Source organism: Verticillium nonalfalfae, assembly GCF_003724135.2.
Source record: "Verticillium nonalfalfae strain VnAa140/NRRL 66861 chromosome Unknown scaffold_137, whole genome shotgun sequence".
Lineage (NCBI taxonomy): Eukaryota > Fungi > Ascomycota > Sordariomycetes > Glomerellales > Plectosphaerellaceae > Verticillium > Verticillium nonalfalfae.
In genome coordinates this window covers 18662-30836 of record NW_021167362.1, presented here as the reverse complement: position 1 = coordinate 30836, position 12175 = coordinate 18662, and the positions used below count along the sequence as shown (strand labels likewise).

At 59.3% G+C, this 12175-nt stretch overlaps 4 protein-coding genes across 4 annotated transcripts; 1 reads left to right on the top strand and 3 right to left on the bottom strand.

Moving 5' to 3' along the window:
* Positions 1-208: 208 nt before the first annotated feature.
* D7B24_001723 (uncharacterized protein) lies at positions 209-1162 on the top strand (the record flags this gene model as incomplete). Its single annotated transcript, XM_028635944.1, has 1 exon — positions 209-1162. The coding sequence occupies one exon, from the start codon at positions 209-211 to the stop codon at positions 1160-1162; it is 954 nt and encodes a 317-aa protein (XP_028491676.1).
* A 281-nt stretch (positions 1163-1443) lies between these two features.
* Positions 1444-3798, bottom strand: D7B24_001722 (uncharacterized protein; the record flags this gene model as incomplete). Its single annotated transcript, XM_028635943.1, has 2 exons — positions 1444-3657; positions 3712-3798. The coding sequence occupies 2 exons, from the start codon at positions 3796-3798 to the stop codon at positions 1444-1446; spliced, it is 2301 nt and encodes a 766-aa protein (XP_028491675.1).
* A 1302-nt stretch (positions 3799-5100) lies between these two features.
* Positions 5101-7166, bottom strand: D7B24_001721 (uncharacterized protein; the record flags this gene model as incomplete). The annotated part of the gene is made up of 4 exons (XM_028635942.1): positions 5101-6174; positions 6229-6801; positions 6877-7078; positions 7153-7166. 4 exons carry the CDS (start codon positions 7164-7166, stop codon positions 5101-5103), a joined length of 1863 nt encoding a protein of 620 aa, XP_028491674.1.
* A 2437-nt stretch (positions 7167-9603) lies between these two features.
* Positions 9604-11987, bottom strand: D7B24_001720 (uncharacterized protein; the record flags this gene model as incomplete). Its single annotated transcript, XM_028635941.1, has 5 exons — positions 9604-9648; positions 9708-10263; positions 10323-11179; positions 11238-11717; positions 11817-11987. 5 exons carry the CDS (start codon positions 11985-11987, stop codon positions 9604-9606), a joined length of 2109 nt encoding a protein of 702 aa, XP_028491673.1.
* Between the last annotated feature and the right edge of the window lie 188 nt (positions 11988-12175).

The following is a 12175-nucleotide window of genomic DNA, read 5'->3' as shown; positions in this document are numbered from 1 at the left end:
TCTTCTCCGCCGACAGCCCAAAAGAGAAAGTGTGTGGGACGGCTCTGCCTTGGTTGACCCTCACATTCCAGCAATAGACGGTCGTTTCGTCAAGGAGCGATCCGAGAAGCTCGCCACGGATATACCCAAGAAGTCCAAGAAGTTGGCCCCTGAGACGGCAAACCAACAGATCCAAAAAATCTTCTCGCCTCAGAAACCACCCGCCAATATGGCACAGCCACCACCCCTCGCCGATAATCTTCCCCTCCAGCCATCTCAAAACCCTGCGGCAGTCCCGTTCATCCCTCGACTCGTCTACGGCACAGCCTGGAAGCAGGGCCGGACGACGCCCCTCGTCCTCGCCGCCCTCCGCTCCGGCTTCCGCGCCGTCGACACGGCCGCCCAACCTCTCCACTACCGCGAAGACCTCGTCGGCGCCGCCCTCCAGCAGCACCTCGCCAGCCCCTCGGCGGCGGGGGCGGGGGCGACGGCGGGCGGCCCCGTCCCGCGCAAGCCCATCTTCGTCCAGACAAAGTTCAGCCCCAACCAGGCCACGACGGGCGACGACCTCGAACCCCCGGTGCCGTACCCCGTCGACGCGCCCCTCGAGCGCCAGGTCGACGCCTCGCTCGCCTCGTCCCTCGCCCACCTCGGCGCCGACCACGTCGACATGCTCCTCCTGCACGCGCCCCTGCCCCTGCTGCCCGACACGCTGCGCGCCTGGCGCGCCATGGAGGCCCACGTGCCCCGCGCCGCCCACCGCCTCGGCGTTTCCAACGTCACGCTGCCGCAGCTCGAGGCCATCTGCGCCGCCGCCGTCGTGCCCCCCGCCGTCGTCCAGAACCGCTTCCGCGCCCCCTTTGACGCCGCCGTGCGCGCCTTTTGCCGCGAGCGCGGCATCGTCTACCAGGCCTTCTGGACGCTGACCGCCAACGCCGCCCTCGTCGGCAGCGATTTCGTCGGCGGCGTCGCGGATGCCGCCCGCGTCAGCCGCGAGGTCGTCTTCTACGGTCTCGTCATGGCCCTCGGCGCCTGCGTGCTCGACGGCACCACGAGGGAAGAGGAGATGAGGGCCGATCTCGAGGGGGTCGAGACGCTGAGCCGCTGGGCCGACGGGGATGGGAGAGAGCTCTGGGAGGTGGCTGTCAGAGCCTTCAAGAAGAAGGTGGGCGATGAGGTTTGAGGCAGAGGGGCCATGCCAGACACGGAGCATCGTCAACTCCTCGGCAACGGCAGGTCTTTTTAAGACGAGTTGGTGCTCATTCGGTTTCTTTTCTGTTCACACAAGTCACGTTGAACGAGCCATAGTCATCAAAGAATCTATTCGTAATCATAATCATCCGTCCAACGCCGTCAGCTTGCCCTGGTATCTCTCTGTCGCCAGCTAAAAACTGCCAGCATAACCCAGAACGCCGTCATACCACACACACACACACTCAAAAAGGGTGGCATGCATCACGCACCTCACTCCTCTTCCTCGTTCAGCCGCCCGTCCACCAAAATGACGACCGTCAGCGTCGCCGCGTACGCCTCACGCACCGCGCACCCGACGCACGTCTTGGCCACATCCGCGACAACAGCCCCCAGCCCCCAGTGACTGCACCAGGCCCTCGCAAGCACCTCGTTGTCCGGGACCCCAAACGCTTCAATGACGAGCACCTTCTCGCCCTCTTCAGACTGCTGCGCCGCGGCGCTGGATTCGCTGCTCCCGCTCCCGGGGCCCTGCGCGCGGCTCCCGACGCGTCCGCCATAATACAAGCCACCCCAGTCTCTCACCTCGACGATGCGGTCCACGCGCACCGTCTCGAAAACGTAGTCGAAGAAAAGAGGGTGCGGCCCCCCAGAACACGGCCACGCCGAGACGAACGATACGTCAAAGGTGAGCCGCAACGGCCATGAGATGCCGTCAATGGCAAACTGCACCGTCGCATCGTGCCACGCGGGGCCGTCATCGGCTACGGCGCCCCGAGCGCCCGCTACCGGCTTGAAACCCAGTACCTCTATACGCACACAGTTGTGGTCGGGCAGTTTGTCTTGGTGCGATGGCGATACAAGCTTGTACTCGCTCACCGGGAAGACCTCGGCCGGGGGGCCAAGCGGGTCGGACCTTTCACTCATCGAGGTCATGTCCTCCGGCGCGAGGCGCTGCTTTGTCGGCTTGCGGGAGCGCACGCGCGCAATCTGACTGCGTGCAAGGTCTGGCGAGGGGCGCGCGGGGCCTACCCAACCGGCAAGCGCGTGGCATGTGGGCGCCAGGACCTTGCCAACGATGCACGAGGCCGACCAGTACGTATAGGACGAGCGATGCTGGAAGCCACAGGCCGGGTGCAGGTGCGTCAAAAGCGCCAGCGCGTCCGTAGTCTGGTCAGGATCGACATCAATCAAGGTGTTCATGATGAGGAAGGGAAAGGTTGCGCCGGGCAGGATGAAACCGCTGAAGAACGCAAGAGCATCGGATGAGATGAGGTCGAGTGTGTCGTCGGCGTCGCGACGTCGCATATGGTCCATCGTTTCGGCAAGGTTGGGCCACTTCATGATCTGGGCAAAACGCTTGAGCATGCGCATTTGTCGCCGGCGCAGCTTGTAGCGGAGTCGAATTTCAGTCGCGTTACGGCCCCATGACTCAACACGAACGTTCTCGCGCCAGCGCTTGGCGAGAGCAAGATCCCACCGTATCTTGGGTGGCAGCTGTGTTAGCAGCTTCTCCTTGGCCCACTCGCCGTGAGAGCGGGCCTGGATGCGGACCTCAAGCTCGAGAGCGAGTAGCAGCTGGTGGCAGAAGCGCAGGTGGCGGTCGGCATTAGCGGGATCCGTGTCAAAGATGAAGCGAGCGGCGACCTGGTGACGTGGATCGGAGAAGTCAGTCCAGTGCAAGGGGCGGGAGAGCACCATGATGAGATCGGTGATCTGGCGGTCGAGGGTGCGGTGTGGGTTCGGAGTGTTCCGATCTGGATCGCGAAGGAAGCGGCGATAGAGACTGCGATACATGCGCTCTTCGTTGTCGTCGATGCTGCGCGAGGACTCAAGTTCCTTCAGACGTGCGAAGATGGTAGGCAGATCGACGTTGCGAGGCTGTATACCCGAGTCGCGCAATGCAATTGTAGGAGGGAGGTTACTCGACGAGGAGGCCCACTGGTTGAGGGTGACGGTGCCAGGGAGCCGGCCAAAATAAAACGCATAGGAAGGCTGTTCGAGAGTATCCCAGGGATACGCCGCGGGATCGGAGCGGCCAGACCCTGACCCCTGAATGCGCAAAGTCATGAACTGGGTCATGGAATCGTGCGGATTTGCAGTGTCAGTCTCGTCACCGTGATTCCCAGCAGATGTGGTATACAGCGCGAAGTAGTGGTCTGAGGCATGGGGGATGAGTCGTTTGTGGCCCTTGTGTGCGGGCACGCCTCGTGAGATGAGCTCCATGGCGTGCCCGAGTTTCAGTTCCTCCCGGCTGCCCAAGTTGGAAGGGGGCCAGGAGGTCAGTGGTGGCCTTTGTCGGAGGCTGTCATTGCGGTAAGCATCACGGTCCCGGCTCTTGGCGCCGGAGCCGGAACGGCGGGGGCGATCGCGGGACGTGCTGCTCGGTGGTGAGTCGCGGTCAGAGTCACGGCGGCGATCAGGTGGCGACGAGCGGCGCCTGCGCGGTCTCGCCTCGCCCTCGCTGACTCTTCGGGGTTCAGGGTCCTGGGGAATTGGTTAGCTGTGCGGCATGGGTGCACATTGACGGGAGAGACGAACTGTTTTGGCCGTCTTTCGCGCAAGGCTTTTGCTCCGGAACAGGGCGCCCCAGAAGCCTTTCGTCTCCTTGGTGTCGTGGTCGGTCATGGCCGATGAAGCCGGAAGTTTATGGAAGAAAAGGAAATAAGCACAATGTGTGAATGAAAGACTACTACAAAGAGATGCAAAATGAATGAGGCAGCCAAGGTTGCGAGTCAATGTTTTGCAAATCGTTGCGGTGGTCCAGGGGCAGGAAGATGGGTGAATTCGTCAGACGTTGTGGCTGCGCAATCGCGAGGCGCACATGGAATGAGCCTGTCTCGTTTGTCACTGGCCGACTCGAAACATGGACCTAGATCGTCTTTGGTTTGTTGTCTTTGCTGCCCTTGATGCGGCTGAGCTTCGGAGGGATATCGATAGAAGATGTTCGAGGCACAAAGCATTGTCGGTGCAGTCGACAGTAAGTGCGGGTTCTGTGGCAGAGGGCGAAGACGCCGAGGATGGAAAGGAATTCAATTAATCTGGCGATATGTACATGGTGGACGTGGCCGACTGGCTGACTGGCTGACGAGTGACGAGTGACGAGTGACGAGGGAACGGCCAAGAGGTAGGGTTCGTTTCTTGGATTTCTTGGAAAATGCAGGGACGAATGGGCCGCCGCCACCTGATGCAGCTGATCAGTAGCTGTGGTCAATGAGTGGTGGGTGATGTATGGATGCGGGTTGTCAGGCTGATGAGGGAGGCTAGATGTGGTAGTGAATGGTCCGGGATGGATGCCTGGGGAACCCCCCCCCCCCTTCGAGGAGGAAAGGGATGGCGATGGGAGTTGAGGCGGTGAGCATGAGCCACTGGAACCCGCTGAAGGAAGATGCGGTGGTCAGTGGCTGGGGCCCTGTACTCCTGCCTCATGACGCTGTGGTGCCCAACCACCTCATCTCTACAATGCCGCTGCTGCATCTCATCGTCCACTGCATTAAATGTAAGAAATCATCCTTGCCTTCTAAAATTGGTTCGACTTCTCATTAACGTAGGGGAGAGAACAGATCCTCCAGCTGCTGCATCTATTGTACCACATTCCCCGAGAATAGACTCTGCGTCCGTCTGTAATCGAAAGTTTCGATGCTACCATCAGATCACGAGGTTGTAATATAGGTCAGGCAGGGCAAGTAAACTCATCTTTGAACAGCCGATACCAGGAACCAACACGTGAATGTTGATCCCGCTCGTCCTTCATTTCCATTCGCGCTCATGCTGTCAACCATAAGGCTAGAAGCGAGTGAACAATGCAGTCGTCGTCATGAGAGAGTGTCATTATTATTATCATCAAATGTCCCATCATACACCCCATCCTTGTATAGACCGACCCACCGGCCTTTCCATCCGTGTTTCTTGCAACCCTGGGCTCGAACCTCAGGCCTTCTGCGCCTCAGGCCACGAAGACAGAGCCTCATCCACCTTCTTGCGGTACTCCTGCTGCGTGCGGCACTGCTCAAGGAAGACACCATACTTGGCATCCAACAGAGTCTTCTCGTTCTTGTTCTTGCCCGGCTTCACCAAACGACCGGGTTTGCTCATGCGGTCCATAATGCTCCAGAGGCCCTCGGTGCGGCCCTCCTCGTCGGCACTGCCTGCCTTGGCACCGAGCATGGCAGCGCCGTGCACCACGGCTGCGTTGACGTAGCGAGGGATCAACACGGGCATGTCACATGTAGTCGCCAGCAGGTCCATGAGCACGGGGTTCTGGCACTGCGAACCGCTCATGAAGATGGACGAGATGACGTGGCCGGCCTTGTTCATCTCCTCGATGATTTGGCGCGTCTGCATCGCGATAAACTCCATCACACCATAGTACCACAGCGCGAGGTTGTCGGTGCTCTTGTCGCTCGACAGACCAATGACGGCACCCTTCATGTTGGCGTCTGCGACGGGCGAGCGGTTGCCCCAGAGGTCGCCGTACAGAAAGAAGTGGCGGCCGAGGTATGAAATGGTTGGCGCGCCCTGCTTCTCGACCATTTGGGCGAGGTGCGAGTTGAGGTACTCGTAAATGTTCTTGCTCTCGGCTTGCGCCAGCGCGTTTGTCTCGCCGTAGGCGGGGTGGATGTCGACGACGTGACGCAGCAGTTCGCCCGTGGCCGACTGGCCACCCTCAGCGAGCCAGTGTCCTGGGATCAACACGTCGCGATACGGGCCCCACACGCCAGGAACGAAGACGGCGTCCTTGGACATGGCAATGTGGCAGGTCGACGTACCGGCGACGGCAGCCAAACGGCTGAAGGCCTGGGAAATATGGTTGGGCTTCTGGTCCTCGTCGAGGTGGTCGGATGAGACTTCGGGGTCAATCTTTGCACCAACAGTGCCGATCCAGCCGGCGTATGCGTCAATGACACCGCTACCGATAGCGATGCCCTCAGGAAGGCCGAGTTGTTCGGCGGCCTTCTTGCTGAGATATCCGACCAGCTCACCAGCGCTCAGATACTTGCCATTCTGCAACATGTTAGCATTGTGATTGCAGTGTTGACAAGGACAGTCGGTGGTTACCTCTCCGTCAGCACCTCCAAGGCGCTCGAAGTTGTTCTTGGTCAAGTCACCGAGCCCGATAGTGTTCAGGAAATCCTCCTGCCAGCCCTTCTCGCTACCGTCAACACCGATAGGCACGAATCCCTGCTTGCAGACCGTGCTGCAGTAGCTCCTCGTCTCGTTGCCAGTGGCGAGATGGGTCAGGGCATCAGTCAAGTCGTAGAACTTGCAGCGGTCAAACAGCTCCTTCGGCATGTTGTTCTTGAGCCACAGGATCTTGGGCATTTCCATCTCAATGCTCATGCGACCGCCGACGTACTTGAGTAGGTTATGATCAGTGGCATTGATCTTTTCGGTCTCCTCTACGGGGCGGTGGTCCAGCCACAAGACGACGTTGCGATCGGCTCCGTCGGCATTGTCAAAGGAAGGACCGGTGACGGCAATGGGTTCGTCCGTGTCGTGACTGAAGACGGCCAGCGAGCAAGTGGCGTCGAACCCAATGCCCTTGATCTTGGAGACGTCGACGCCGGACTCCTCAACAACGCGCTTGACACAGATGCAGATGCAGTTCCAGATGTCAGTGGTTGATTGTTCCTACGCTTGTTAACGGGAAGGTTCTGTGAGATGCAGCTTTCGCTTCTTGAGGCAGTGGAAGAGAGGGCGGCTCACGTAGTAGCCTGTCTGGGGCTGCCACAGCTTGATGGTCTCAGAGGCCAGCGACTTGATGTCGCCCGTCTCGTCAATAATGCAAGCACGGGCAGAGCCGGTACCGACGTCAATGCCGATGAAGTGGTTGTTGGTGTCGTGTCGAGCTTGCGCGCCTGGGCGCTCCCAGTAAGAGCCACGGGACTCGAGGGTCGGGCGCGGGGCGCTGTGTCATGTTAGCACCAAAGGTTGCTCGTGAGGCTCAAGGACGAGCTCAATGGAGCGATCGCGGTGACTGACTTCAAAGAGGCCATGGCGACGGGAAGTAGCACAAGGCTACGGGCGAAGGTCCTCGTGGAGAGGTGGCTTGGAGGGGTAGCTTGGAGGGGTAGCTCGTGAGTCGTGGGCAGGGTAGATTGCTGGTCGAGTTCAAGGGGTTTTCAGCGCCGTTTCGGTCAAAGTGAAAAGGCAAGGGGAAGAAAGAGGAGGAAGGAAGACAAGAGGGAATCAGGCAGGAGCTCGGGGGGATCCTGCTAGTTGTAGCAGCGGCGTGAAGATCGTGAAGTACCGTCTCTAGTTTCTGGCGTCCGAACGGTCGGGGCGGCGTCCAGACGGCTTAGACGGTGGAGATGGGCGACAGGGTGAGCAGTGACGGTGGCCCCGAGCTCCCAGTGCCCCTCCACACCTCGCAGCTCCCAGTACTCCATCAGGGTCTCGTCGGTCAATCAAGCAAGCGAATTGGGGTGGGGAACCTGGGAGAGCCTGAAGCCATGGCTTCTAGGCGCATCGTGCCACAGCCTGGCAAGATCGTGTTGGTGGTACATTGGAATCATCGAGGTGTTGTATCAACTGCTCATTTCCCACGGAACAGCTTATACCGGACCTGATCCGACAGCTCCTGAGCCTTGGTCACCAACTCTTTACCCCTGGTGGCTTGATGTGCCGTGCAGCGGGAGCCAGGGACAGCAGATCAGGTTCTCAGCCGCAAGCGTCACCGTTCCTTCCGCCACTACTGCGTGCCCAAGATGTAGGTAGGTACAATGTCCAGTCAGTGCCTGATGCGCTGACAGCCCGAGACCGGCCCCGGCGGAACGGCAAGCGCACTGAACGGTGGCTTCCCAGGACAGAGCAGGTTGGTTCCAAGATCAACGGAGGGGGCAAAGGGGCGAAAAAAGGGACCCTTGTGGCAAAACACCAAAGAAAAAACACAATCACTGTCTGAAATCCAGCCTTGGACCCCTCCACCCCCTCCACCGCAACCCCACAATACCCATGCCCTCGAGCTTCAACCCCCCCACGTATTCTATCCTCCTTTCAGAACCCCCCAAGCCTCCAAGCACTTTTCAGCGTATGCGACCGCTCCAGCCCTCCATGCCCAGCCTGCACGCCGCGCCGCCTGCAGCTACGCGGCAGCCAGAATCCATCTCAACGGGATCATCCCCTCCAGCAAGGAACTCACGAGATAAAGTACTGGTCACGCTGATCCTACCTCCGGCGAGACGAGACACACACAAAGGCCCTTCCCCGCCATCCCACGATGCGCACCCTCTCGGCAACCTCAACCATTTCTGACCGCCTTTCCCCATGCCCGGTAGCCGATTTGACCAGGCGAGAGCGCAGAGATTTCACAACTCCATCGTACCGTTCTGTACCACTGAATCCGAAGGTCGAGATCTACCGTTCCCAGTCATGACCATCAGACGGAAAAAGAATGCGATTCCTGGACGCGGGCTTGCAGCACACGAACAAGGGGAGACCGCCTCCTCCCTAGCGTACAACCAAGGCGACGGCAGACAGGGCACCACAGACGCGAAAGCTCCTGTGGGGATTCCGCTTCTAGGCTCTTAGCCCCCCTCTGTCGTCAGAGCCAAACACTTGTCCCATGCCCCGTACTCGGCCCCAAGGAAAAGAGGGGATGCTGAGCCCCGCTGACGTTGTCGAACTGATGATCTTTACCTGCCCTTCATCGCCTCCGAGCGCTGAACGGAACCTTCGAGTCATCGAAAAGTGGGAAAAGCCTGATCAATGGCTCCGACGGGAGCGGTGGGACAAAGGCAAGTCGGAACATATGGCTACAATGCCGCTGCTTGAACCGAGTACTCCTCCAGAGCCTCACGTGAAGAAGAACACAGCAAGACGGGCATGAAACTCGTGGGTTCAATTAAAATCGGCTATCGGCTTGGAACCACCGTCTATTTCGCCCTGGACCCTATCGAGACCCTGCCTTGTATACTTTCGAACCACAAGGTCCATTACAGATGCCGCTCTCCCCATCGTGGCGGTCGCCAAGCCATGATCCTGAGCCAATCCCACACCCGACTCCGTTGCCGATCGCTTCTCGGCTGCCAACCATCTCTCGCCTACATGATCCGATGTGCGGCGGACCATCTCCAAACGCGCTCTCCGCTGTCTGACTCCGGCGCTGGGCCTGGCCTGGCACGTGCAACGTTCTGGAACGAAATCAACCATGTGAACGCCTTGACACCTCCTGAAATTGCTTCACGATGCACCCATGATGACCAAGTTGTATTTTGTCGATGAAGGTCTGTTCCCTTGTGTCCTGTGCGAATTGCAGGATGCCTCGGACTTCGCACACCACTCAACCATGCTAGTCTGGAGAGGGTTCTTTTCTTTCCTGAATATTTGCAAGTCATTTCCTTCGATATCTGGAGACGAGGCGTTGCTATAGTGCTGTAGTCATGTCTATTCGTCTGCTGATGCGCTTGTATTATCTGCAAGGCTTCTTCTGGCTCATGCAGATTCCATCTTGAGCCGCCTCGCATTCTTGAGTTCGTCCTGTCAAGAAACATCAGCCTCTCCCCCTCAGGAATCGCAGATCAGGACAGGCCACTCACCTCCGCCTTGCGCTTCCCTAAGACAGGCTCCGGCGTCCCCCTCGCCGGCGTGGCGTCCCGCACCATTGTCGCTTCAGCATGGCAGCTCGCATGATAAGCCCTGTTCCCCACGAGCTTGGCATCCAGCCAAACCCACTCCTGCGCCGTGTCGAGCCACTTGTTCTCGAATTCCTCCTGGCAGATCGGGCACGTCGTGTTGACCCCCGCCGAGGCATCAGGCACCGCAATGTACGGAACCTGCGACGAGCCCTTCCCGCCGGCACCGCCGCTACCGTGGGCCCCGCTGTCTTGTCGTGCCGCCGCCTCGGCTGCCTCCTTGGCATGGTCGGCGTCCACAACCTCGCGCGAAGCCACCCAGTCCGAGTGGTCTACGTACCAACTGCGATGCTGCCCGCGGCGCTCTGCTTCCGCTAGGCGGTGGTGGACTTGAAAGTGCCAGTCCATGTGCGCCGTCTTCTTCTTGCGCCCGTCCTCGTCCTTCGTGAACCGTCGACCGCACTGCGTGCACTGCGGGCCGAGAGCATCAAAAAGGGACGGAAGTAGATGAGCGCGAAACCTGAACCGAAAAGTCAACCTTGGGATCTCGAGCGTGATAATGTAAAGGATACGACGTACTCTTGCTTTAGTGACGTTGAATTAAGCTGTATTTGGTCCATCATACGCACGGAGAGCGGCAGGTTACTGCCGCTAAGCAAACTCGCGATGTTTGGAGGTATGATACCTGCCCCTGGCGGCGGTACCCCTCCGGGTGGCGGTGGAGGAGGAACACCCCCGAGCGATGGCAGAGACAGCCCAGGGTGGGGCAGGTTGGGTATTGGTGTCGGTACCGGCGGTGTAGTCGTAGGCGTGCCGCCCAGGAGGCCGGCCATGCGCAGACCGGCGAGCAACGCCATCGGATCCGGGGTCGGTGCCGCGCTAGACTGTCGTTGCGGCTCGGCCACGGGCGGCTGAGGCGATCGAATCGGCATGCCGGCATAAGGCGGCGGAGCTGGCGCCGGCGTTTGCGCCTGCGGCGTCGCAGACTGCCGAGCCAAAAGACTCGCCAGCGCGCCCTGGCCAAGCAGAGAATCAAGTGTGACTGAAGCTGGCTGCGGCGCTATATGCGCCACGGGTGCAGGCGGCGGTGGGTGATATGATACGGGCGTAGCAGCAGCGATAGGGGCAGAGCTTGGGACCGACTGTGGCCTCACTTTTAAAGCGAGATCGGCTACTTGATTTTTAATGAGAATCAAATGATCCTGCGGCATGTCCTGGGTTTGAAGCAACCTTTGTAAATCATGCAACCCCTGCAGCCTCGCCTTAATAACCCCATCGTGCGGATACTGCGCCGCTTCCAACGCGGAGGCGGCGATGAGCTCCTGGATGTCATGTTTCAACACGGCAATGTTCACGGAATGATGCTGCGACGGCGACGCCTGAAACGGTGTAGGGACAGCAGCAGTAGGCTGGAGGCCGCCATATGCCTGTGGCGGCTGCGCGTTGAGCGGTCAGCAAAAATGGTGCGGTATTCTGGTTCACATGATGACTTACGGGATAGGGTGCCGGTGCCTGCTGTTGTTGAACGCTAGATGGCCGGCTGCCGTTGAGCTGTTGCTGCTGTGCATGAGGTGGCGGGCCAGGATATCCGGGTTGGCTCGATCCTGGCCTCATGCCGGGTGGTGTCGGCGTTGCCCTATGAATTCCTGCGCCACGGGCTCTACCCACGGGGTGTCCACGACCTTGCGCCTGGAGGGCCAAAGCTGAATTCCGCGCTTTGTTCAACGATTCCTCGATCGGCTTCGTGACTTCTGGCGGGAACACAGGCCTGTCGTCGAGCGACTGAGGCACAGGTTGCTTCCACGTCTGCAGCGTCTCCTCCATCTTGCGACGGACATGGCCGTCCACGGCAGCATAGGCCTCCATAAAGGTCTGGAAAAGCTGAGCTCCAAAAAATAGAGTGTAGGGTGTGCCGACGTTTTTTACGATCGAGTCGAGAACATATATAGCAGGCAGCTTCTTGTGCGCCGGTGCCTGCGGACCATGTCAGCATTTGTAGGGTCAAGGCCAAGTATACCAGAGACTGAAGCGCAAAAGTCTGCGCAATTTCGCGAGGAACGGCTTGTGGCTTACTTTCATGATATGCCTCTGAAGAATATCTGTGATGATTTGGGCGTGCTCGGTATTCTCTCGCGCAATAGTCGTCAACGTGCTGATGTCGGCCCTGTTGGTTGAGTTCAGATCCTCCAAAGCCTGCTTGTAGTCCTCTGCCACGTCGGCGCCCGACTGTTCGTTGTGGGACATGGCGACGAGCACGGAAACACGCTCTCCAAGAATCAGAAGTGATGCTTGCAATGTTGCAACTCGCTACTTGCCCAGGATACGAAAAATGGCCGTTGGCCAGTTGGCAACGAATCCTGCCACCGGGCGAGCCAGAAAACACGTAAACTGTGATCACCGAAAACACTGGCAGGAAGGAAGATCCCCAGCCT